This window comes from Eriocheir sinensis, chromosome 27, assembly GCF_024679095.1.
Source record: "Eriocheir sinensis breed Jianghai 21 chromosome 27, ASM2467909v1, whole genome shotgun sequence".
NCBI classification, from domain to species: Eukaryota; Metazoa; Arthropoda; class Malacostraca; order Decapoda; family Varunidae; genus Eriocheir; species Eriocheir sinensis.
In genome coordinates this window covers 8,363,880-8,391,553 of record NC_066535.1, presented here as the reverse complement: position 1 = coordinate 8,391,553, position 27,674 = coordinate 8,363,880, and the positions used below count along the sequence as shown (strand labels likewise).

Genomic DNA, 27,674 nt, shown 5'->3' with positions numbered 1-27,674 from the left:
GTAGTACTTTGTACTGAAGAGTTGTTCTTAAACTAGTATTTTAGATTTTCATGGCTTCTGTAGGAGTTATTTAGCATAACACTCATTAACCTACTGTGATGAATAATGAGGAGGTTGACAGAAAGTAAGCATTGGTCAAGATTCCAGCACTTACAACACAAAGTGTGTGCACTACACAAAAAGCAAAATAATCTAACCTGTAAGTTTCTGCAACCCTATAATATTTGACATTTTTGGTTACCAAGAACTATCAATACAAAATTGGTCTACTTCTGATGGTTGCTATGGGTAATGAAAGGCTGCATTGAATCTACAGGAAAAAAACATGTACTCATGTTGTCCTGTTTTCAGTACAAACTCATATGATGGCCTGTTGTCTCTGGCACAAAGTGAGGTGAACTCCCTCCACATAAATATCTGTTCTCTATTAAGTGAATAGGAAACACACCCAATCTAGGATTCAACTCATGAGGCTCCTCTCAGCTTAAGAAGCCCATGACACATCATGACTGAATAATTGTTACAAAATATGTTGACATTATTTCCACAAAAGTGCATAGAAAGCAAATAATTAGAACAAACAATGAAAATTCTAATGTAGTTGAAAATTCAAAATTATTTTAAAATATAAAACTAAAATCAAAGACAATCACATGCTCTTTAGTTCTGAAGTACTTTACTCTCAGCAAAAGCCTTCTTACTAACTTGAACTCAATATACTTGGTGTTCCTATAAATATACATATCCCAGCTGTGTGCTGTGCAGTGCTAAGGCCCCATCCACACCCTTACGTAGTGCTTGATGGGCAATGCGCGCTGAGCGTATTTTTCTCGCTTTTTAAGCTGTGTTACCAGATGGAGCAGTTCCCGGCAGGCTCCACAGATCTGGCAGTACTGCCAGCCTGTGCACTTACTGGGCAAAGTCTGTCAGGCACTCCCCGATAGAGTGGATGGACAAGCAAGGGCGTTTTGATGGTTTGCCCGGTTTCCTCACTTATGACATCATCTCTGCTCGTGCCATCACCCACCATCCAAACGTGTCTAATGGAAAGGGATTTGGTAACAGTGTTTGCCGACTGGACACTGCCAGAATGTGTACGGAACCTTGCCGAATCCCGTTCCAATACAGGTAACTCTCGATTTACGCGAGTATTGTGTCCTTGAAGAGGTCGCGTAAATCAAAAACAATGTAAATCAAACAAAAGGTAGGTTTGAAGGTTTCTATCGAAAAATAAATATTCACTTCATTCAGTGTGTGTGTGTGTGTGGGGGGGGGGGGGGAGAGAGAGAGAGAGAGAGAGAGAGAGAGAGAGAGAGAGAGAGAGAGAGAGAGAGAGAGAGAGAGAGAGAGAAATATCCATATCACCTAGATATCCACTCAGTCTCAGCCTCACTCGTGTGAGGAAGAAATGAGGGACACCATGAGCGACTGGCTAGTATTGGTACCGGTACCGAGCAGTCTGGTACCAGTATCGTACCGTATAGCTGGTACCGTTAGTACCGGTACTGGTACCAGTACCTGCCCACCCCTATTGTTAAGTAGCATGGCAGTGTGGGTACTGTATTGTTGTTCAAGTGGCGCGCGGGAAGAACTGAGCTCAGCTATGTGGCCGCGGCGCCGTGTGAGTCCAGTTGTGTGAGACATCTGGTGGCCACTCCTTAAAATATCGTGTATAAATGGAAAAAAGTGTAAATTAATCATTTATTTGGATTTTGAATCCCGCATTATTTAAAAAACACGTAAACCAAACTCGCGTAGATCGAGAGTTACTTGTACATACATTTGGATAGTGGGTGACAGGCATGAGCAGAGATGTCATAAGAGGGGAAACCACGGGCAAAACCTCAAAATGCCCCTGCTTGTCTGTCCACACTATCGAGGAGTGCCCAGCAGGCTTTGCTCGAGAAGCAAGAGGAATACACCTGTCCCTCCCCCCCTATTCACAAGGATTAAGGAAAACCGACCCCTACAAATAGAGAATTTCCAAGAATGTTTGGCGTGCTCCTCAAAAAAGCCTCTAGACCCATAAAAAACACGAACTATATATACCTAATAAAGCATTTCCATTTCCTGAAAGAAGCTATAAGTATTGTAACCTGTACTGTAATTTACGTAAACTTCAAATACACAGTCAGTCAATCTCACTTACTGTGGGTCCTCACCACAAAATCTCTGCCATTTTCTTATCAACTTCAGGTGGTTAAGCATATCACACTATGCAAATTATTTACTACTGAACTCTTCTTTCTATGAAAATCAGGGGATAAAAATATTAAATGAAAATCTGGTGGTAAAAATATTAAATGGGAATAAACACTGGATCAAAATTGCATGGAAGCAGCTGTTCATTTGATGGACATAAACAAACAGGTGCTGTCAGCAGTAGGGCTGGGCAAGTACCAGTAATGGTGCCTGCCTGCTCAGTACTGGTAGCGGTGGGTACCGTCAGTGCAGTATTCAGTACTCTTGAAAAGTTGGAAAGTTTTGTTTAGTCGGCGCAACATCTGTGGTCATATGCCGGAGAGAGACAGAAGGGGAAGGAATTATAGGAGAAGGGAACAGAGCCCAGGATACGGGACACAACCCCCGATTAATACCTGGTACCCATTCACTGCTGGGTGGACAGGGGCGTAGGGTATCGGAAAAGCCGCCCAAATTTTTCCACTCCGTCCGAGAATCGAACCCGGGCTCTCTCGGTTGTGAGCCGAGTGTGCTAACCACTGCACCACGAAGCCCCCCAGTACTCTTGAAAAAAGACATGTCATCATACATGCCTCCATATACATGTATGATGACCTGTTATTATCAAGAGTACTGAATACTGCACTGATGGTACCCACCACTACCAGAACTGAGCAATCAGGTACCATTACCATGTCATATGGCTGGTGTTGTAAGTACTAGTACCAGTACCTGCCCAGTCCTACTGCCAACAGCACCTGTTTGTTTATGCACATCTGCTTGCAGTTTTGATCCCGTGTTTATTCCCATTTCATGTTTCCATCCCCTGATTTTTATAGAAAGAAGCAGCCAATAATAAATAATTTACATGGTATGATGTGCTTAACCACCTTAAGTTGAAAAAAAAAAAAAAAAAAAAAAAAAAAGACAGAGACCTCAAGGTGAGGATCTAACAATTAGGTGAGAGATTTCAATGACTACATATTTGCAAGCTGTAAGAAGTTTATGTAAATTACAGTACAGTTTATTGTATGTGTAGCTGATTAATAATGCTACTTTGGATATTTTATAGATGTTTACATCGGCCTTTCCTTATGAGCAGCTGAACTGTCCATGAGTGGACTGTGAATGTTGTGGCACTGCAAAAGTTCCTTTGGGGCCACCTTAGTGTATTTTTGGGGTAATCAGTGAATATGTGAACAGTGGACCTGTGAATACAGTGGGACATATGTATGCTCAGCTGGCATTGCCCATCAGGCCATAGTGCCTGCTGGAAAATGGAAAAACAGTTACCAAATCCTTTCCAATGGAGGGTAGGTGATGGGCATGAACGGAGATGACGTCATAAGTGGGGAAACAATAGGCAAACCATCGAAATATCCTTGCTTGCCCATTCACACTATCAAGGAGTGCCCAGCAGGCTTTGCCCATTTCCCGGGTAAAGATTGAGCCTGTCAGGCACTGCCTGATCATGTGGATGGAGCCTAACAATGCAATTTGAACTAAGAAGACAGAGAGGAGGTCTTTGTCTGCTTATTGCAAGGGGTGGATGTATGTTTGATGGCTAAGAGTCAACAGATAAAGGCAAAATGGTGTGGATGCAACCTATTTTTTTACATGTCTCCTTTAAGGTCGTTTACTTCCTTAGGAAACCAACATTCAATCTCAAAGATGGATTTTGGTGGATAAGAAATCTTACACACACCTGTGATAAGGTAATTTTTTTACAATACAATTAAGTGTTAAAGTACTTATTAACCCTTTCCCTGCAAGTGTCTCATATATGAGATACGGACTTTGGTGCCATTGCCTGCGAGTGTCCTACATATGGGCCAGGATAATTTCAAAGTAGCACGCCAATTCTTTCATGCGGAAATTAAGTGGAACTCAATATGTGGCATCTGCTGCAGTGTTTCCAAACATAAATCATATTTTGTTTGAATTGTAGTCAGTAACCCTTATAAAGATGAGTAGAGATGTACGACACTTTCGTGCTGAGGCGCGGCAGATTGCTCACTCAGCTAAAGAGGATAGTGATTATTATGTCACTTTATTGGATAATATAGAAATTGATTCTGATAACTTAAGAGTTTGTTAGTGGTGAAGCTGACACTGACTGTGATGTTTAGGATGAAAACTGAGCAGAAACTCTTGTAGAGGTAGAGAGCGGTACATTGAATAATGTGGCCGGTGAAGGTGCTGGTGGTGGAGACATTGTTGTTGCTAGCACAAGTTGATGATGCAAGAGGCTGTGGTTCATGAACATGATCCTATAGAATTTCCACGAAAAACTGGCGGGTGGGGTAGTGGAGACACCTTGCCACACACACTCAACACCTTTTGCTTTCTCTCATATGTCAGCTATTTACTACCTTTAAATGAATTTAATTAGATAATTGAATAATCCAATAAGGTCAAGTGTCCTGGTATTTATTAAAAATCTTTGTTATTATCCTAAAAACAAAACAATCTTAACACTATATGACCTTATTGGATTATCCAATTATTTAATTAAATTCATTTAAAGGTAGTAAATAGCTGACATATGAGAGAAAGCAAAAGGTGTTGAGTGTGTGTGGCAAGGTGCCTCCACTACCCCACCCGCCAGTTTCTCGTGGAAATACTATATTGAAAGTGAAGATGTTGCACTACCTATTATACCCGAAGCATCTGTCATCAGCATCTTTCGTCAGGCAGCGCAATATTGCAAAAAGCTTACTCTGCAAGATGCTGATTACTAAGTAAGAAATGTTGTACCATTACAATATTTATATATTTGTGTTCAGGAAGCAAAGTTTTATTTATTGGGGGGACATTTTTTCTATTTTTTATTTAACTTTAATTTAGATCGCAGGAAAAGGGTTAACATCATGGAAACATGGCCTCTCAAAATTTTCTAATGTGAAAATCCTTTTGTATGTGCAACACTAAAGCTCAGTGAGCGTGGAAACATTCCTGATGTACTTAAACTTTTAACTTGCCGAGACCTTATTCTGCTAGTTCTACTAGCAGTGAGTATTAGTAAGTGCTCAGTACAATTAGTAATGTTACAGATCTAAACATTAGTTTACAAAATAAACAAGGAATATTAATTACTCGCAAAATCAAGGACTTCAGTATGTTCTCAATGATGTATAACAAACATACCTAATGAGAACACTGACAAACAAAACACACAAAATCATAAGGGAACATGCAGGTCCAGGGAGGGACTGTGCTTAGAAAATGCACAAACTTCCCACCTGTTTAATGGACACTTGCTTCACAGACTCTCCTCCACAATCCTGCAAGGTGCACAGTGCACTTTAGCTTTCTCCATCACCTTTTCCACTGTCATCCAAGTCTCCATCCAAGATGACCCTAAGCAAATGTAATGTCCAACATCCTAGTTATATCACCCTCATTATGAAGGAACTTTTTGGAGGGATGTAGAGCTAACCACAGTAGATGGCATGAAGATATTGTACATGGCAGAAGACTTTACTTATTTGTACAAAAATTAAATGAACAATGTTTCCATTATATAGAGAATCTTAATATTTCACCCACTCAAATGGGAAACAATTTAAAATCATTTAAGGAATAGTTTTGAAACTATTAAGTGTATATGTGCTGTCCCTAATGTAATTGACTGACTGTGTCTGGTTATTAATTGTGTAAATTTGTGTTAACAACAAGCAAGCAAACTTGTTTCAATGGATTTCATTGGGGAAAATGTATGATTGGTTCTAAGCCCATTTCCTGCCTATGAGTATATATGCCCTGCCACATTCTGCCTTGAACCCCTCATCTTATCATTTCTCTCCTTCACCATCAGCTGTTCTGTTGATATAGCTTGTGACTGTGAAAACTGAAATATTCTGACCTGGGTATTATGATATGCATGTAAATACACAGCATCCCTGTCAACTATTTTGTAACTTGTCAACTGCAATGACTAAACTGAGAACAACTTTTTAAAGGTAAAAGTATTTGAACTTAAGTATATACATCACAACCAAAGTTCCAAAGCCACTACCTGCAACTAACCTACTCTACTCTTGACCATAAGCCTGGGAGAAGTGCATGATAATTTTCTGAAACTTTGGGGGAAAATAAGAATAGTTTGTGCCTATAGTTGCAGTACATGATTTAGGGTGTTGTTAGACTAGATGGTTCAGTGGGAAGAACAGGCAACACCTACATGTCATCCTGGTGGTCGGCTCCGCCCTCCTCAGCCACCAGCAGCTCGTACTCCTCAGCAGCATAACGATCCCAGTCTGACACCTGTACAGGTATTTAGGTTAAGTAAATTAATACTAGATTTATTCTAAACTTATAATGGAAAGTCTTATAAATAGATTTAATAAACAGTAAAAGTTTTATGCCAAGATGAATGTGTTTAGAAGCTTTTGAAAGTCTAGAACTCCTTGCCCAGACCTGCAGTGAGGGCCCTGTCCTGGCACTCACCTCAGGCCCGTCATCCTCTGCCCGGTGTGAGGCGAAGGGATCTCGCTGTTCATGGTCAAGATACTTCTCCAGGTTGAAGAAAGTATCGAAGAAGATAGGAGTCATTCGACACTTCTTTAAATCCCTGAGTGATATTTTATCATTTTCTTCTGGTCGAACCATATCCAGCATCTAGAAGAAAACAACAATTTTAATTGATACAGATGACCCTCACTGAATAGTCAGCTGCCCTGTCATAGGCCAAACCCACCACTCAAATAAAAATAAACAGTTTCAGTGGAAGTAAGAAGTTATATTGGCCTTGGCAATTTGTGTTTTAGCAAATTTTGGGGGTTAATTAAAAAAAAAAAAAAGAATCTATCTTGCAAATGTACCTGGCAGAGGCAGTCATGGAAAGGAAGGGTCTCTATGCCCAGGGCCTCCATGCGCTGCAGCTGCTCCTCGTAGAAGTACTCCAGCTCATACATGGACAAATAGCCATCCCCGTCCAGATCCATACACCTGGCAAACAAAACAACTTGTATTAACTTGCTTACTCATTTTGGACACTTAGTACTGAAGGCAGATGCTGCTGCTTTGGGCACATAACAATATTTAAGGTCAAGAGCCCTGACTTTAGAATAGGATAAATAGCCACTTAGGTAGTGTTTTTTTTCAAACTAACTAAAGAAATGTTAGAAGTACTACAAACAGCCTACTAAATAAATGTTAGTTTTACTTTGGTCCACATAATTTTGGTTCAATGATAAAATTTTACCTGAACCAATATTCTATGGCCGTTGGGTGGCGTTTGTCTTCCTCAGAAATAAGGAACCACACAAACTCTTGGTAGCCCATGCGGTCCTGCTTTTGTAGGCGGCCTCGCGTCACGGCTCCACTGAATATTCGATCAATCATACGCCATGAGAGAGCTGAAACCAGGATGATGAAAGACAATGTCACTTTCCAAAAGGCCTATTGACTACAATGTTTTGAAAACTGAAACCAAAATCATATTACTGCTATTTCAGATCACATGAACTAAAAGTACACCACATATACACATTAAATTAAATATATAATAAATATTAAAAATAAGTTATTGCACAGAAATAAGTAATGAATGCACAAATCAAAGGATGAACTCACCCCGCTCGTTGTGTTTGGCCAGATCATGCTTGTCTATGAACAAGTCATGGTCAGTATCCAATTCCCAGAACTTGCAGTAAATGACATAGAAGTGTTCATAACTGAAGTAGTCTGTAATTTGGTTAATATCCTCTTCTTCCTCTAAGTAGCTAATTACCTGCAAAGGTTAAACATTCAATAACAAGTGGTCTTAGTATTACATGATATGGAAAAGTGGATACATAAAGTTACGATCATTGTTTTCCCGGAATGATGGGTATTTCAATATTACTGTACTGTATTTCTGCATAAAGTGTTTAAATTTTATTGCAGTTTATATTCACATGAGGAGCCTTCATGAAAATATGGAGAATGACTTACCTGCAATAAGTTGGATCTCCTTAATTCTGGTAAGTTTATTCTACCCGACCAGGATCTATTTACACAATAGTATATTCTTGCTATGACCTGGAAGTTAAAACAGCAAAATCAAACATCCAATAAAATATTGTGGTGAATGTAGTTTTAAATAAATCAATTGCATAATATTTTCCATTAATTCTTAGGGGCATACTCCACCTGTGGTTGGTGGGCATGGACATAGGTCTGGCAGATTAATCCTACATGCCCATATGGTGCTCTGACAAATTATGGCTGAATGTCTATGCCAAGTCTCACCCTCCCAATGCATGTTTCACTAACCACTAGCCACTGATTTGTACTAATATAAATTATGTCAATTTTTGGTGACAATTTTGATATGTGCTCTAGAGACAACACCGAATTCAGGGTAACTGGATATTTTTCAAGTACAAGTACAAGTACAGTCACTTTGCTATGTACTTAAGTCCAAGTACATGTCATTGTACTTAAGTAGCTACAAGTACTTTGTGATAAAAAAATTCCTGTTACAGATTCGAAAAGCACGAAAGTTAGTAGTTTACGTATATTCACATTAATAAGACATAATAATATTACACTACAATATCATAACACTAAATGTACGTATTTACCCAATAGTATCATCGCAAAGTTCACTAGAATTTATGTACAATATATAACTTTTGATTAAATACAATGTACTTGTTTGTACTTGAATGTACTTGGTATTTTTCAAGTACTTTGGGTCTAAGATATCTTACTGTGTGCACATATCTGGAGTGGAACTCAGTGGCCTCTTTGAGGAAGGTGAGTCCTGGGTGAGTGTCCACCACATCTTGGATCATGCTCAGGAAGTCTTCAGGCAGGAGGTAGTTCCGCACACCACGACTCAGGACGCGCACAAACCGAGATGCCATGTCATGGCAGGTCGAGATCACTCTGTTCAGGAAGATCAGAAAGAATAATGGTGAAATGTTCGACCAATAAGCTTGTAATTATCTTATATTTGACTGTCACCTGACAATAATATTTTGACTTATCACCTGGCTTAATATTAAAAGTCTGCCGTACCGTACATCAAACAAAATATTACTTTCTTTCACTTGTATAACAAGTTTTCTCTTGGAGGGAGTGCTCAATTTGGCTGCACGAAATCATTAAGTATCTTTTTGGGCTTTGTCAATGAACTGTAAAGAGCAAAACCTCTTGCCCTCAAAGCACAGGCCTAACATTTGGGGAACAGGAAAAAAAGTAGAAGTAAATTCTGCCTTCATTTCCATGAACTCACCTGCTCCAGTAATCTGTAAACTGTTCTTGTGTGAGGTAGCCAAGCTTATCCCCGCCGGCGGCGACAAACAGTGGGGCCTTCCAGTAGAGGGGAAGGCTGCAGGCACGCATGAGTGGGTCCATGTTTTCCCGCGCCACCTGCCCTCCCTGCTCTCGGAACACTGCTGCCACCCTGGTCAGCATCTGCTCCTGTGTCACCTGGGTGGATGGCCGCCCCATGGGGTAGTAGAATCTGTAAGGAAACAAAGGAATCAGTATAGTATAATGAAACAATCCAGATTCTTAGCATATAGAATAGGATGCCTCATCATATTTGAGCTATAGTATTTCCATTTGAAATTGGCCAGTGGGATGTAGGCCTATGCGGGTCAACCCCGCCCCACATATCTGCCACACACTCTCAAGACGTCTTGCTTCCTCTCATATGTCAGCTATTTATTTCCTTTAAATGAATTTAGTTAAATAATTGGATAATCTAATAAGATCATATTGTGTTAAGATTGTTTAGGTTTTAGGATAATAACAAAGATTTTGTATAAATACCACAACACTTGATAACGTTGGAATACAACGTTGTCAAGTGTTGTGGTATTTATACACCCGCATAGGCCATAGGCTGACTTGCATAGGCCTACACTCCACCGGCCAGTTTCAAATGGAAATACTATAGTGATTTGAATAAGCTGTCATATAGTAGGTAGTAATCTGGAGCTGGGATGGATTGTCAGTGAATACCAATGTACCAAGCTGAACTCACACACTAACTTTTGAAGGTCACAAGAATCTGAAGTCTCTCTTAACACTGAGGCTTAGACAGGCATCCAAATAACTGCACACAAGAAGTATCTAAGTTGAAACCAAAAGTCAACACTCACCTGTTAATCTTTAGGTATTGTTCTTGCTCTCCTTTTTCTTTATCCTTTTTATTTTCATGTTACTCTTATACTCTTCACATAAATCTCTGCTTATTGACGGGACTCTGTTTTGGTCTATATCAATTTTTTGTTTTCACGGATCTCAATAATATCTATCAATACACTTAAACTCACCTGGGTATAAGGAGGTTCTTGGTGGACTTTGTGTGACGGCGTAAAGTGTTAGGAAGCCTTGCCGAGTGCATGGGAGAGGCAGGAGATCCTGGTAGACCCAGTGGAGAGCTGGGGGAGGCAGGGTGAGCGTTCTGCTGGAGGCTTGAAGAGAGGGATGTGGGGGAGGTGGCATTGGGGCTTGTGGAAGGCAGGCTGGTGATGGTAGGGGTGGGGGACAGCGGGGACACTGGGGAGCTGCCCCCAGAGGATGGAAGAGGCCGGGCATTTTCCTTCTGTGCTGCACTGCTCTCTCGTACGTAGGTCTGTGGAGAGGGTAATTTGTCACCATTGTTGTTCATCACTACATTTTGGAGATTCTTACAATATGGTGTTAATAGTTAATATTTTTTGGTTATTAATGTAAAGGCACAGCATACCTGTGCTGAGTATTACACACACACACACACACACACACACACACACACACACACACACACATACAGAGGAAAAGTTGGACAAATATAGATTAAAAGACATGACTGTCCGAGCTTAAGCTCAGGCCCTGCATGTATACTACAAATAGGTAAATACACACACACACACACACACACACACACACACACACACACACACACACACACACACAGAGGAAAAGTTGGACAAATATAGATTAAAAGACAGGATTGTCCGAGCTTAAACTCAGGCCCTGCATGTATACTACAAATAGGTAAACACACACACACACACAACACACACACACACACACACACACACACACACACATTCTGGTGGCTCAATCGGTAGGGCGCTGCGCTGCGAGGCTTAACGGCTTAACGGCCAAACAGGCGGCGGTTCGAGCCCCGATCAGGCCGGATTCTTTCGGTTGACTAGGAGTGGTTACTGTTCCCCCTTGAGCAAGGGGGATGGGGTGTGTGGGGTCCTGGCAATACCCAGAGATCGACGAAATGAGCACTTGCTCTCGTCGGGAAGGTACCTGCTGGCGAAAGCGAGTCCAACTCGTTATCGGGCCGTGGTGAATTACACACACACACACACACACACACACACACACACACACACAATGAGACACACACACTGGCAGACACTGCCCAGTCTGCAGCTAAAGACTTCTATATTATCTATACTATACTATATATTTCTATATTCCAGCGACATTATAACCTAATATGGCCGCGCGACGTCCTGCTTTGCCGTTCCACACGCTGCCTTCAAGTCGCCATAACGAGCTCCAAGAAGATGCCGTGCAGAACACACAGCCTCAAACACGAGGCTCCCGCCGCGTCACCTCCAGTTAAAAATGGTATCGGAGAGCGACACAATAATCAGGTTATTTCCTTGCACCCTCACTAGTGACCTTGTTTCCCGCGGCACGCCGAGATAGTCACCGCCGCTGAGGTCCACCCAAAGGTCAGGCCGCCCTCCTCATGGCCACCATTATACAAGCGCAGCAGCTCGGCAGGTACAAAGCCTTTCAACTTCCTCGTTTCATGGGGTGTGGATGCCGCCCCGACCTCAGCTGGGAGTGGGTACGCGCTGCACCATGGAACTTTGCATTTCTTAACGTTAAAACCCGTTTTCCACTCTTGGCTGCAGTTATGTAATCTATCAGTCTTTCTGTACCCTTTAAACAGTCGTCTTACTCCACCACTCTTCTCATTACCTTTGGATCATCAACAAAGACTTCAAATACTGCGCTGATAGGAGGGCGCCCCCTTCGTTACCCTATCGAGGTACTTCGTGATGAAAGAAATTGTGTTCTATACATTATGATGTGAGATGAAGCCAAGACGTTCAAGAGAAGTACAGGCTGAAATGATGGCATCCCTAGATTTTGAAACAGCGTCATATACATATTGCGAGGTTCCTCACGTGACCCACAAGGCGCCTCGGCGTGTCGCAGGGCCGCCGAGGTCAGTGAAGGTCTGCTAACAGCCTTCATTTTTACAGGGGACTATAAATATTCCTTGGTGGCTGCGGCTCATTGGGTACAGGTGGGCACCTGGTGGTCACTATTAACACCTGGTCAGTCAGCCTTGCTCCCTATTGCACCAGCTGGGCAGACGACCTTGTCCTCCTCGGCGCTGCCCCTAGTCAGGCCAAAAACACCCATTCATTCTTTTTATACTTTTCTCCAAAACCCCAACAAGAATCGTACTGAACGAGCCGGACAAGATCTTGTGGCAGAGGTGGACGCTTGCCGCTCCGTCAACAAGAACCAAAGACCCATTTGGGAACGTGCCAACTCTCGACCTTATGAGAGGAGGTGGGTTAGCACTGTCGGCCGCTGCTGCAACTCGTCGTGCAAGGCGAAGTTAATGACAACTTCCTCTCGGTGTTTTCCATATACAGGCGTCGAAGGGTGGCCACTATCACCGCAGCGCAAGCCATTCACAACAGGTTCTTACTCGCTATTACTACTACTACTACGCCTTGGCCGAGGAGGCGCAGCAAGTCCACGGAGAGTCAAGATCCAAATAAACTTGCGGCGAGTGACTTACGGGGAAGACGCGGGGAACGAACATACTAACATACAGCACATCACCTAAGACAGTCTTCCCCTAGACTAATTTCCACATTGCATTACATCATTAGTCATTACTTTCTCAAAAATCGACAACTTGGCTTCACACCGTTCACACACACACACACACACACACACACAAAAAAAAAAAAAAAAAAAAAAAAAAAAGTAAGATAAAATGTATGGTGTATCTTTATTCTTTTACTAGCGGGCGAAGTGCTCCCCCCCCTAACACCACCATCCCCACAAGCACAAGGCTGCCAAGACGTAGCACAAGAGATCGGTGAGTGATAAGTGGCGATTCATCTCGGTTAATTGACTGGTGAAAGTGGTGAGGTGGTGTTAGCGGCAGGCAGTGAGCCGCGGCCACGTCTCGAAGCTCGGCACATTACCTAAATCTTAAGGCGTATAAATAAACCCCCACATAAAACATTGAAAGAACTCCATGCTAGCAAAGGCGCCTGTGCATAACTCCCCGGCAGGCATCAGGGAAGGTTTGGGTCATTCTGAAATATTTCGGCGCCCAATCACACATATTTGACAAGGCTTTCGTAGGAGTTTTGGGGCATTGCCAGGGGTAGTTTTATGGTCCTGGAGATAGTCTGACCCTTCTTCTGTGCAATGAACCTAGAAATCACCCATGAGAATCCAATTAGTCTCCTTATTGGCCTTTGGAAATAGTTAATGTGAGGGGCGGTGCGTCTGAAAATACCGACCTAATCTGAATCTTAAAAGAAAATATTGAAATAACTCCATGGATACCAAGGCGCCTGTGCATCCTCTAGAAGGCACCAGGGAAGCTTTACTGGAATACGAACGGATACATATGGACACACTTCTTCATTTGTAGCAATCATGTGTGCAGGTATAAACAGGTTCCTCAAACAGCCGGATAATTTGTAAGCACCATTATTACGAGTGCAGGTATAAACAGGTTCCTCAAACAGCCGGATAATTTGTAAGTACCATTATTACGGGTGCAGGTATAAACAGGTTCCTCAAACAGCCGGATAATTTGTAAGCACCATTATTACGGGTGCAGGTATAAACAGGTTCCTCAAACAGCCGGATAATTTGTAAGCACCATTATTACGAGTGCAGGTATAAACACGTTCCTCAAACAGCCGGATAATTTGTAAGCACCATTATTACGAGTGCAGGTATAAACAGGTTCCTCAAACAGCCGGATAATTTGTAAGTACCATTATTACGAGTGCAGGTATAAACAGGTTCCTCAAACAGCCGGATAATTTGTAAGCACCATTATTACGAGTGCAGGTATAAACAGGTTCCTCACACAGCCGGATAATTTGTAAGTACCATTATTACGGGTGCAGGTATAAACAGATTCCTCACACAGCCGAATCAGCTTCCATCAACCCGGAGCTTACATAGGTGAGGTTAAAGATACTAAGCAGCTTCATTGCAACACAGTACATACACCTGTCAATCGCTCCTCCATATATAAGTATTAATAGTATACGTTTCGCTGCCTACCATTGCCTTACACACTTCAGTACACCGCAAAACACCTATTCTCCTCCACATACTCGTTATTTTAGCGTAGCCTTGCCCCAGCTTCATGATCGGAGAAACTGATAAATCGCTTGGGAGGGAGAAGCCGTGGAGCTGAGTGAGTGTGTTAAAGTTCTGCGTTGCGTTCGTAGGTCCATATGATCAAACGTACCGAGCTCCTTTTACTATTATTTCCCAAGCCTACAGCGGAGATTAACCGGTTTTTCATGGGTGACTTTTCCCGTTCAAAGTGCAGAAGTCGTGTAAAACTATCACAAGGATCACAACAGTCCATGAGAATCCCAGCAACTTCCACGAGTCTCTTCAAACGGGGAAACTGAGGGGCTGAAACGTTCGAGAATAAGGACTTGTGTCTCGCCGCTACTCCCTTGACCAGCAAGCGATGCGGAGAATGTGTTTCAGGCAGCCAGTCACCCCTGCTAGGCCTACGCACCGGCCAGAACCTATAATCTGCTGAATTAATGCATCGCGGCTAGAGGCTGGCAGGTTCGAGGGGCGAAGTGATGAGGTTACTACAGAAAGCGAGGAAGCCCATCATCTCCTTTCCTCGTTTATCATGTCATCATCATCATCATCATTTTCAACCATTACGAGTGCACTGCAAGATTGAGGCCTTTTCCAACGTTCTCCACTTCTCCCTGTTTGGTGTTGGTGCACTCCACTCTATGTATGAAGGTAAAGAGAAGATGTAGACATCTCAGACCCGTATTTTCAGACATTTCGGGGTCTACGCACCCACGCTGAATAAGGCTTTCGTAGTTTTTGTGAGTATTATTTCCAAGGGTAGTTTTGAGAGCCTCGTGACAGTTTAACAATGCTTCTGTTGCATCATGAACGTAAAAATCACTCATAAGAACCCAATGACTCTCCTTTGTGGCCTTTGAAAATCGTTGTTGTGAGACCGAAAGCGTCCGAGCATACTCAGCCTCAGCACGCAAAACAGTCCTCTCTTCAACCTTCCCCTTACTACAACGTAACGAACAGGCGCTCACGTATTGCTTTGTTGCCTGGCGGTAATGAGTCGTATCCTTAAACATTTCGGCGCCTAAGCACACATATTTGAGAAGGCTTTCGTAGGAGTTTTGGGCCTTTTCAGGGGTCAATAGTTTCATGGCCCTGGAGGTAGTTTGACAAAGTTTCTGCACCGTAAACGCAAAGAAACGCTCGTGGGGACGCTTTAGCCTCTTCTTTGGCCTTTAGCAATGATTGATGTAAGAGAAGGAAGTGTCGAAGAAGACCGACCATAATATTACACGGCAGGAGAAGTAGAAGACGTTATGATTCACACAATGACCACAACTGAGGCGGACGGATAGCAGTGAGTGGGGCGCACCGTGGCGAGGCGAGGTGAGGCGAGGCGTGGGCAGGGACGGCGGGGACGCGTCCAGTCCACTCAAAGAACAGCCTCGCCCCTTTTCCAGACCAGTTAATTTGCATCACCCGCGTGTGGGGAGGCCCGTCTATCGCCTCCTCCCTCCTCCACCACCACCACCACCTGCAGCCCTCCTTCCCCGCCTCCTCCCTCGCTCCTAATCTCCACCAACACCCACCACAAACAACACTTTCCCTCCCCAGTCAGCCGCCACCTCCAGCAAGACCCTTCTCCGCACCCTATCCATCGCCACTTGCTGCCCCTATCATAACCTACGTATGTATCAATCACTTGCTTCACCCCGTTTCTTCCATAGCTAGTTACAGATTATACTTTCATCCCCTCCCTTCCCTCCTCACTAACTCCATGACCCATTCTCTTCACCCTCTCTCTCTTGACAACGTTCCCAATCCAAAACAACTTCGGCTAACTCCATTCTCCAATTCAACTTCAATGCCTTTCTAACTTCCACCTTCTCGGCTTCAATGTTCCACTACTTCTGTCGTCGCCCTCTCTTCCACCGTTTCTCCTTTAGTACTCACAAAGGCCTGTTTTCGAGAGGACATGCACTCACTCAGTCCATCCTGCAACGTATGGCACCACCCGCCACCTTCGTTCATCTCTGAGGTAACGGCCAGCCCCGAGGAATGAATGGCGGGCTGGGCGAGGCGAGGCACAGCAGGGCAAGGCGAGATAGGAGAGGGAGAAGGGGGCAGAGGAGGAGGAGGCTGGGGGATCCGAACCTTTTATATCGCCAAGCCAAGACGATGCATCACAAGAAAGCTCACTCCTCCAGTTTGTTTGTCTGGTCTATTATCGCAAGTTTTTATTGGAATATATTATTTAATCATTTGGACATGCATTGATTACCGTGTGAGCCATCTTGGGCATAATTATAATTCCGAGGGATTTGTCGTGTGGCTAAACTCTTAGAGGTGGATGTCCATTGTCATCTATTGCTATGGACTTTTTTTTTTCTTACAACAAAGGAGACAGCTCAAGGGCAAAAAAAAGGAAACAATAATAAAAAAAAAGCCCGCTACTCGCTGCTCCTACAAAAAAAATCAAAAGAGGTGGCCGAAAGAGAGGTCAATTTCGGGAGGAGAGGTCTCCTGATACCCTCCTCCTTGACACGGAAACCACAATATCCAGAAAGGTAAGAAAATCAACAGCGTATTCCAAATCATACGCCCCACACAACCTATAGACTACCTACCGCCAAACACTGTTAGGATACTTATGGCCCGCTACGCCCATCAACCCATAAATACTACTCACCAGCTCTCCTCAATACTCCTTGATACTGACCAGGAGCTATTTGTAGGCCCAAAAGACTCTTCTAATCAATAGGGAATTCATGGTACAGAAGCCTAGTCAAACTTCTATTAGGGTTAAAAAAAAAACTACCCCTGGAAATGCCCACAACTCCTACGAAAGCCTTGTCAAATATGTGTGCCATCCATCAACCTACAACATCGCCACCTTACCACTACCTACTAACACCACCGGTTCCTCCGCCTGCCAACAGTCTGTCGCACCAATGTTCCACAACGCAACAGCTTGTCTGCACCTCCCGCCAGACAGAGTGAAAGGCCACCCACCTCCTGACCTGCCTCAGCCAACAACCCAGAAAAAAAAAACTCCGCCTGCTATCACTCCACCCAAAGAGTCTGCCACACCACTGCTTGTTCTCCCCCCACCCCCTGCTGCCCCTGAAGGGTGGCCGCGGCCCTGATCCGAGTGTCCCCATCAATACTGCAGGTCCTCGCCCCGCCGCCAAACACACACACTCCCACAGGTTCCCCGCCTCGTTCCGCCCCACGGCAAACACAGCTGCGGTCACACTGAGGGGCTGAGGTGGGGCGCCTCGACGCCTCATTTGCAGGGTGACTTGTTTGCCGTCTGGCCCAACAAAAGGAACCCGACTAATTCATATTGTTATCTGACTTTATATATGGAGGACACGCGTAGACTCTATAGGTTGGCTTGGAGGGGTATAGGGTCATATTCTTAAACATTTCGACCCCAAAGCACACACATTTGATAAGGCTTTCGTAGTTTTGGATTTCAATGGGTAGTTTTATGACCCTCCTGGTACTTCGACCATTCATCTGTAACATGAACCTAAAATCTCATTTTCGGCCTTTGGAAGTAGTTGAGGTGAGGGGCGGAAGGCGTCTCAGAATACCGACCTAATAGGCTCCTGGTTCCATCTTCAAGTGACGCAGCTGGGAATTTAAAATGATTCCTTTGCCTACTGGACTGTCTCATGTGATCGGATGGTGCTCCGATTGCCCAACGTTGACTATGAAGTGCGTAATAGTTAACGAATAGACTCAGGGTGCTGCTCAGGTGTTCCCCAACGTTGACTATGAAGTGCGTAATAGTTAACGAATAGATTCACGGTGATGCTCAGGTACTCCGAGTGCCCAACGTTGAATATGAAGTGCGTAATAGTTAACGAATAGACTCAGGGTGATGCTCAGTCCCACCAACGCTGCCAGAAAATTCTTTACCACTCGAAATCACACAAAAAAATATCACAACTAAACTGAAGGGAATGTTGGCTTTCTTCATCCAGCTGGTGTCGTTCTCTTGCCACTATACAGACTGAAGCTATTTGCCAACGTCGGGGAGGGGAAGGGTCGAGGAGAGGGGAAGGGGGGGTGATGGAGGAAAGAAAGGGTAAAGTGAAGGCAAATACAAACAATGAACTGTGAACTTTAGGAGCGCGGGGAGCAGCTTGGCGTATGCACACAGGCATTAACAGGTGTCACGTGCCTACACACCTGACTGTTGCTGCTACTACTACTACTACTACTACTACTACTACTACTACTACTACTAACAAAGGTGCGGAAAGAAGACAGTCATTCAGTCAACGCCTTGAACTCCTATGGCGGTAGTTTTCGAAGAGGAGGAAAAGGAGGAGGATGAGAAAAGGAGGAGGAGTATAGAGGAGGAGGAGGAGAAGGAGGAGAGAGGAGGAGCACGTTACGAAATCATGTCAAATATATGCTGAGTAAGACGACGACGCAGAACATCTCGGAAAAAAAAAAAAATAAATAAATAAACTGAAAAGGATAAAAACAAAGCATGGAGGAACAAAACATGGAAAACGATTACTAAACACTTTGAACGCTTTACATCGACGTTAAACCGCATCCCCATACAATAGGAGAGAGAGAGAGAGAGAGAGAGAGAGAGAGAGAGAGCAGACTAATGCTTGGCGTATACTATTAACACTCATGCAGGCCGTTTCGTTCCTTCTGTAACACCCAAGCGTCTGTCACTGGTGTGCGGGGGAGAGCCTGTGGGTGAGGGGGGTGGTCGGGGATGATGGAAGGGGAGGGAGGGGGACACTGGGGCATGGGGTGGTTAACGGGGTGGTTAAGAGTTGTCCTGTCCTGGAACTCACCTCCGCCCAAGACAAGCGCAGGGGCGGCTGTGTGACCTTCAAAAAGAGTATCGTTTACACATTACCCCGTGGCGCCTACCCCTGCCCACCTACCCCTGCCCCTGCACCCAGTACCGCCCACTTGTCATCACCCTCAGCTTCGGGCCCCTTCATGTCCCTTACTCCTCCCTGCCTCCCGCCCCTGTCACGTGTTCCCTGTCCCAAACCCGTAGCTAGGCCGTGCCCTCTCCCCTTGTCTTCACCGGCAGTATCTTGGCTATTAAGACCCCCATCACGCCTTCCAGAGCCATATGTGTGTGTGTGTGTGTGTGTGTGTGTGTGTGTGTGTGTGTGTGTGTGTGTGTGAGAGAGAGAGAGAGAGAGAGAGAGAGAGAGAGAGAGAGAGAGAGAGAGAGAGAGAGAGAGAGAGAGAGAGAGAGAGAGAGAGAGAGAGAGAGAGAGAGAGAACACTGGCTAATGCAAACTTTATTGAACTAAGGAAAATATAGGAGTGGGAACGGGTTAAGTAGAGAGAGAGAGAGAGAGAGAGAGAGAGAGAGAGAGAGAGAGAGAGAGAGAGAGAGAGAGAGAGAGAGAGAGATTGATTCCTTCGCTTACTATATTGCTAGGAACTATTGCACACACTCTGAACTCTCCATCCCTCCTTCTTCACACCTTTCATCATCACCCTAGTGCCCCCCCGTACCCCTCACTCTTCCCTCTCTCCTTCACCCCCCCCTGTCCCCTCCCCCCTTCCCCCGTCCCCTGTAGCACACAACGACAGCCGCGTCAACAAACTTATTATTCCTCGGCAGTAGCGCCCCGAAGGACATTATATTTAAATAGTTTACACGGACAGTGACAGGAGAAGTAAGGAGCGCCGAGTGTGTGTGTGTGTGTGTGTGTGTGTGTGTGTGTGTGTGTGTGTGTGTGTGTGTGTGTGTGTGTGTCTCTCTCTCTCTCTCTCTCTCTCTCTCTCTCTCTCTCCAGTTCCACCACCTCCACCACCATCACCACCACAACCACCAACACCAACACCACATCTACTACCACCATTAAAAAGACCTTCTCTCTCTCTCTCTCTATATATATATATATATATATATATATTTTTTTCATACACAAAATAATACCAATAATATACGATGCCGAGAGAGAGAGAGAGAGAGAGAGAGAGAGAGAGAGAGAGAGAGAGAGAGAGAGAGAGAGAGAGAGAGAGAGAGAGAGAGAGAGAGAGAGAGAGAGAGAGAGAGAGAGAGAGAGAGAGAGAGAGAGAGAGAACCCGTTGCCCTCTGGAGCTCTGGAGTGAGTGGATGAACGGGTGACGAGGGGTGGAGGTGATGGTGGTGGTGGTGTTGGTGTTGGTGATGTTGTTGTTGTTGTTGTTGGTGGTGGTGGTGGTGGTGGTGAGAGGCCGAAGGAGGACGGATGACACGAAACGAAGGCAGAGAGAGAGAGAGAGAGAGAGAGAGAGAGAGAGAGAGAGAGAGAGAGAGAGAGAGAGAGAGAGAGAGAGAGAGAGAGAGAGAGAGAGAGAGAGAGAGAGAGAGAGAGAGAAAATTTGTGTGTGTGTGTGTGTGTGTGTGTGTGTGTGTGTGTGTGTGTGTGTGTGTTACTTCTTTACCTACTCTGTACACAAGCTCTCCGTCTCTCTGTTCTACTCTGCATCTCGTAATGGGCAACCGAGGGACGAGAGAAGAGGGAGAAGAAAGGTTAGTGAGGCAGAAGAACCACGACTGACAGTGTGACGGGCGGGAGAAAGCGTGAAGGGAAGGGAAGGGATATGAAGGGAAGGGAAGGGAAGGGATATGAAGGGAAGGGAAGGGATATGAAGGGAAGGGAAGGGAAAGGAAGGGATATGAAGGGAAGGGAAGGGATATGAAGGGAAGGGTCATGAAGGAAAGGGAAGGGATATGAAGGGAAGGGAAGGGACATGAAGGGAAGGGAAGGGATATGAAGGGAAGGGTAGGGAAGGGATATGAAGGGGAAGGGATATGAAGGAAAGGGAAGGGATATGAAGGAAAGGGAAGGGATATGGAGGGAAGGGAAGGGATATGAAGGGAAGGGAAGGTATATGAAGGGAAGGGAAGGGAAGGGAAGGGAAGGGAAGGGATATGAAGGGAAGGGAAGGGAAGGGAAGGGAAGGGATATGAAAGGAAGGGAAGGGAAGGGATATGAAGGGAAGGGTAGGGAAGGGCTATGAAGGCAAGGGAAGGGAAGGGATATGAAGGGAAGGGAAGGGAAGGGATATGGAGGGAAGGGCTATGAAGGGAAGGGAAGGGATATGAAGGAAAGGGAAGGGATATGAAGGGAAGGGAAGGGAAGGGTCATGAAGGGAAGGGAAGGGATATGAAGGGAAGGGTCATGAAGGAAAGGGAAGGGATATGAAGGGAAGGGAAGGGAAGGGTCATGAAGGGAAGGGAAGGGATATGAAGGGAAGGGTCATGAAGGAAAGGGAAGGGATATGAAGGGAAGGGAAAGGACATGGAGGGAAGGCAAGGGACATGAAGGGAAGGGAAGGGAAGGGAAGGGATATGAAGGGAAGGTAAGGGAAGGGAAAATAAATGTAGCTAATGTAAGGTGACGAAAAGGGAAACAAGAAGGAAAAGGAAGGAACAAGGGACAGGAAATGGAAGGGAAGGGAATAAAAGGGAAACACGAAGGAAAGGTAAGGAAAGGAAGGAAGGAAATGAATGGTAAGTGAAGAAAAGGGATATAAAAGGAAGGCAAAGGAAAGAAAAAAATAGGGGAATGGAAATGAAAGAGTGAAAAGAGGAAGAAAAGGGAAATAAGAGAGAAAAGAAAGGAAATAAGGGAGAGGGAATGGAAGGAAAGGGAATGATGGAAAGGGAAAATAAAGGCAAGGAAAAAGAAGGAAAGTTGAATAAAAGTGAAATCAAGGAAGGAAACGTAAGGGAATATAGAAGATTAGGGAGAGGGAGTGGAGGAAAGGAAAGTGAAGTGAAGAAACGGGAAGAAGAGAACAAAACGAGGTGAAAACAATGGAAGGGAAAGGAAATGGAAAGCAAGACAAAGTTAGACAAATTCAGTTTTAACAAAGGCAAGAATTGTTTCACAAATAGAGTGGTGGACGAATGGGACAGGCTTGGGAGTCATGTTGTGGGTGCCAATACCGTAGATACATTCATGAAGAGGTTAGATAAAGCCATGGATGGTGAAGTAAGGTGGGGTTGAGTGTACAGTAGCTGCCTTGTATAGACCAACCGGCCTCTTGTAGACTTCTTACGTTCTTATGTTCTTATGTAAGATGAAGAGAAGGGAAAAAGGGAGGAAAAAATGAAGAATATTAAAGAAGTTATGAAAATGGAGGAAAGGAAAGTGAGGTGAAGAAACGGGAAGAGAACAAAACGAGGAATTAAAAAAAAAAAGGGACTGGAGGGCATGAAGAGGGGGGGGGGGGGGGACGGGGAGAGGAGGGGAGAAGGAGAGGGAGGAGGGAAGAAGAGGGAGGAGGGAAGGCGGGGGATGAGAGAAGGGGAGGATAAGGGGAAGGGGAGGAAGGAGGGAAGGAGAAAGAGGAGAGGGAGGAGGGAAGGAGAGGGGGGAGGGGAGAGAGGGAGGAGGGAAGGAGAGGGGGGAGGGGAGAGAGGGAGGAGGGAAGGAGTGAACCGTGACGAAGGAGAGAGGAAGGAGAACAGGACGGGAGGAGCGTGACTAAGGGCACAGGGCACGACCTCCTCCTCTTTGTGGCGGCGGGAGGAGGAGGAGGAGGAGATAATGAAGGTGGTGTGTGAGGAAGGGAAGGGAAAGGATGGGAAGGAGGTGACGCGTGCACGTTCTTCTTCCTCCACCTCCTCCTCTTCCTCCTCCTCTTTCCTGTCATTACCTCTTGAGGGTCACCACCTTAGCCGAGTGGTGGTGGTGGTGGTGGTGGTGGTCCTACTGTCGGGTCATTGTCACCACCCTCACCATCATCATCACCACCACCAACAGCTCTTATTAACTCCACTACCAACGGGAACATCAACTTGTAACTAACTAACAAGCCTTTTATTAACATCTCTACGAACATAAACACACTTACATCACTAGTAACACAGGTACCAACCAAACCACCACTCATGCACCAAGAAAATATATCCAGCCAATGTTTGAGCTGAATTACACGACTTTCTTGAATTGGCCGACCGTCTTGATGATGATGAAGAAGAAGAAGAAGAAGAAGAAGAAGAAGAAGTCGATGAAGATGAAGATGAAGAAGAAGAAGAAGAAAGAAGAAGGAGAAGTCGATGAAGAGGAGGGAGAAAAAGTAGAACAAGAAGACGAAGAAAAAGCCGAAGAAGAAGAAGAAGAAGAAGAAGAAGAAGAGGAAGAAGTAGAAAAGGAAGACGAAGAAAAGTAGTTGTAGTAGTAGTAACAGCAGCAAGAACAGAAGAAAAATAGTAGAAGAAAAGTAGAAGAAAAGAAGAAGAAACGAAGAAGCAGAAGAAAATGAAGACAACGACCATGATGAAAATGAAGCAGACGAAGAAGAAAAATGGAGGTGAAGCTCATTTCATTACACACTTCTTCTCTGGGTCACGCGAGGTCACGAGGTCACCGTAATGAGTCTGGAGATCACACCGTTTACTTCCATTCAAGGCTTAACCGGTGCGAGTTTTTGCCTCTCTTCGCCTCCCTCAGACACGGCTCTCCCCTTTGGTGGCCCCGACAGAAGCTATTACAGGTTGGGGTTCTTGGACGCTCCCGACTCTCACATCAATTCTAAAGGCCCAAAGAAGAGCTAATATGCATTCCCAAGAGTGTTTTTTAGAGTTCATGGTACGGAAGCCTTGTCAAACTACCACCAGGGTTGAAAATTACTCCTGGAAATGCCCACAACTCCTACGAAAGCCTTGTCAAATATGTGTGTGGTTGGGAGACGAAATGTTTTAAAGCCCCAAAAAGAGCTCATATGCGTTCCCATGAGTGTTTTTTAGAGTTCATGGTACGGAAGCCTTGTCAAACTACCACCAGGGTTGAAAGTTACTCCTGGAAATGCCCACAACTCCTACGAAAGCCTTGTCAAATATGTGGTTGGGAGACGAAATGTTTAATATAATATGGCCCTTTGTAAGACTTCGAGGGGTTGAGGGAAGCTAGAGGAAGGGGAGAGGAGAGGAGGGGTGAAGGGGAGAGGAAAGGAGGGGAGGAGTATAGCGGGGAGGGGGGGGGGTAGGCAAGGGCAGCACGATAGCGGGTTCCTTGCTGATCCGCTTTGTTTATTTATTGTTCATGGCGAAGGGTTGATGAGGATGCTAAACAACTCTCTCTCTCTCTCTCTCTCTCTCTCTCTCTCTCTCTCTGACTCGATTAATATTATCTTTTACTTTTCTTTCTTTTCTTGTTTACTCTCTCTCTCTCTCTCTCTCTCTCTCTCTCTCTCTCTCTCTCTCTCTCTCTCTGACTCGTTTACTATTATCATTTACTTTTCTTTCTTCTTTTCTTCTATACGCTCTCTCTCTCTCTCTCTCTCTCTCTCTCTCTCTCTCTCTCTCTCTCCACCCTCACACTTTATATCTTCTCACTTGTCCTTCGTTTTCATGTTTAGCTTTAGACTGAGAACTACAAGCAAACGTATCCCAACAAATTAAGCCCACCACTCGCGCAGCTCCCGGAGACAAAGAATACTCCAAAAATCATATTCCAACGTGTGTGTGTGTGTGTGTGTGTGTGTGTGTGTGTGTGTGTGTGTGTGTGTGTGTGTCGATGCCCATGTTAGCGTGCATGTGTGGGTGTTTGTATGCCGGCGTGTTCAGGGCCGCCTCCATGTGCCGGTCTGAAGGAGTGTCTAAATTTGCGTGCATTTGTTTAATCTCCGCGGCCTGAATCAGTATGCGTGCGTGTGCGTGTACGTGTGTGCGTGTCGAGGAAGCATAGTACGTACACGGCCTCCTGGGAGAGTGGTATGAGGAGGAAGAGGAAGAGGAGGAGGAGGAGGAGGAGAAAAAGTTGGAAAGTTTCGTTTAGTCGGCGCAACATCTGTGGTCATATGCCGGAGAGACAGAAGGGGAAGGAATTATAGGAAGGGGAGGAGAAGGAGGAGGAGGAGGAGGAGAGGAATACCAGAGGAGGTCACCATAGAAGAGAAGCGATGTAATGACGGAGACGATGGAGGAGGAGAACAAGAAATACGAGGAGGAAGGAGAAAGAAGAAAATGGAAAAGGAAATACCCCCCCCCCCCCGCCCCCCCGAGACACCCATCCACCGCAGCACAGAAACAAACGGTAACAACGAACTACCAGCAGGATCAAGGACGCGGACCTCTGGAAACAGTGCCACAGCTGCGAGGGGTGAAGGTCAGGTCTTAAAAGTGAAGTCGTGAAGCTGAGAGTGCATTGACGAGGCTTGTAACACGGCTGGAGCGAAGGTCGGCCCGGCGTGGTGCGGCGAGGCGAGGCAACGAGAGGGAAGGCGAAGGAGGGAGGAAGGTGCAGGTGCGGAGAGCGGCTTGAGTGGTGCAGCTGGTGGTGGGCAGGGCGGTGCGTGGGGGAAGACACGTATTCCAGTACTGTCGGGCATGGCGATGAGGTGGTACAGCGGGACACGGCTGGTTAGGGGCCGAGGAGGGTACGGAATGACTGTCTTGTAGGGGATGGAAGGAGCAGGGGAAGGGAAGGGTTGGAGAGACAGGGGAGGAGTAGATGGACGGGAATGGAAGGAGCGGGGGAAGGGAAGGTTTGGGGAGACAGGGGAGGAGGAGGAGATGGACGGGAATGGAAGGAGAGGGGGAAGGGAAGGTTTGGGGAGACAGGGGAGGAGGAGTAGATGGACGGGAATGGAAGGAGCGGGGGAAGGGAAGGGTTGGCTCGACAGGGGAGGAGGAGTAGATGGACGGGAATGGAAGGAGAGGGGGAAGGGAAGGTTTGGGGAGACAGGGGAGGAGGAGTAGATGGACGGGAATGGAAGGAGCGGGGGAAGGGAAGGGTTGGAGAGACAGGGGCGGAGGAGGAGATGGACGGGAATGGAAGGAGAGGGGGAAGGGAAGGTTTGGGGAGACAGGGGAGGAGGAGTAGATGGACGGGAATGGAAGGAGAGGGGGAAGGGAAGGGTTGGGGCGACAGGGGAGGAGGAGTAGATGGACGGGAATGGAAGGAGAGGGGGAAGGGAAGGTTTGGGGAGACAAGGGAGGAGGAGTAGATCGACGGGAATGGAAGGAGCGGGGAAGGAAGGTTGAGAGACAGGGGCGGAGGAGGAGATGGACGGGAATGGAAGGAGAGGGGGAAGGGAAGGTTTGGGGAGACAGGGGAGGAGGAGTAGATAGACGGGAATGGAAGGGGATGGAAGGAGCGGGGGAAGGGAAGGGGAGGAGGACATAGGTAGTAGATGGACGGAAATGGTTAACTAAATGCAGATCAGTTTCTCCAGCCAACGAGGTCAGGTAGATAAATGACTTGGTGGTTCTCGTCGCGGACTCGGTAGCTCTTCTGAATGACGCCGAGGCCAAAAAGATTCTTCCTCTCATTAGTGATTCGCATCGATACTGACCTGAAACTATTTATATGCCCAAAAGGATCTTCTAATCAATAGGGAATTCATGGTACAGAAACCTAGTCAAACTTCTATTAGGGTTAAAAAAAACTACCCCTGGAAATGCCCACAACTCCTACGAAAGCCTTGTCAAATAAAATGGCCCTTTGCAAGACTTCGAGGGGTTGATGGAAGCTGGAGGAAGGGAGGAGGAGAGGGGAGTAGGGGAGAGGAAAGAAGGGGAGTGTATGCAGGGGAAGGGGTAAAGCTGGGGGGGGGGGGGGATAGGAATTGAGGTGTTTAAGGGTTCTACTCACTCAAATAAAAAAATCAAGAACCCAAAACATTAACGTCAACAGAACACTCGACGTGGGAACAAACTTAGAAATCAAGCTAAAAAGAAAGAAAAAGGAAAGGTTCAGTTCGTTATGAGTCCCCACCAGTTAGTTAGCTTACAGTCCCTCCCCGCCATGTCCTCCTCCTCTCCCGTGCCTGTGCAATGCGAATTCTTGGCATAGAGGACAAAACGGACCTTTAGGTTGCCAGCGCGACATTACCATCGGAGTCCGTCCTAAATGATGCCGCCTCGTCAGTCATTTCTACACAAGGTCGGGCGCCAGGAACCATGTAACGCCTGGCAGTCCGTCAAAGATTACTGCCTCGCAACAGCCGCGACGAGACACTTGTTGCTCCAGTGTTGCCGACCCCGCCACCTCCGTCAGGATAAAAGGATAGACAGATAGATAGAAAGATGGATACAGATAAAAAGAGAACTAAAGAAACAAACACAGATACATAGATTGATGGATTGATACAGAAAGAAAGAGAGGACGAAAGAAACAAACACAGATAAAGAGATTGATAGACAGATACAGAAAGAGTGAACTAAAGAAACAAACACAGATATAGAGATTGATAGATAG

At 45.5% G+C, this 27,674-nt stretch overlaps 1 protein-coding gene across 5 annotated transcripts in view; it reads right to left on the bottom strand.

The window, feature by feature from the left end:
• Positions 1 to 27,674, bottom strand: part of LOC127004070 (uncharacterized) — a 121,942-nt gene that overhangs the window by 2,323 nt on the left and 91,945 nt on the right. For 2 of the 5 annotated variants that reach the window (XM_050871368.1, XM_050871369.1), the window contains 9 exons: positions 10,455 to 10,756; positions 9,407 to 9,637; positions 8,880 to 9,057; positions 8,119 to 8,205; positions 7,759 to 7,915; positions 7,388 to 7,541; positions 7,005 to 7,131; positions 6,631 to 6,801; positions 6,365 to 6,447 (listed from right to left, as the gene is read on the bottom strand). In XM_050871368.1, coding sequence (XP_050727325.1) covers positions 6,365 to 6,447; positions 6,631 to 6,801; positions 7,005 to 7,131; positions 7,388 to 7,541; positions 7,759 to 7,915; positions 8,119 to 8,205; positions 8,880 to 9,057; positions 9,407 to 9,637; positions 10,455 to 10,756 — 1,490 coding nt within the window. Of the gene's footprint in view, positions 1 to 913; positions 1,041 to 5,423; positions 5,542 to 6,364; positions 6,448 to 6,630; positions 6,802 to 7,004; positions 7,132 to 7,387; positions 7,542 to 7,758; positions 7,916 to 8,118; positions 8,206 to 8,879; positions 9,058 to 9,406; positions 9,638 to 10,454; positions 10,757 to 27,674 lie in introns of all 5 variants that reach the window. The other 3 variants (XR_007757611.1, XM_050871370.1, XM_050871371.1) reach the window with 3 other exon arrangements.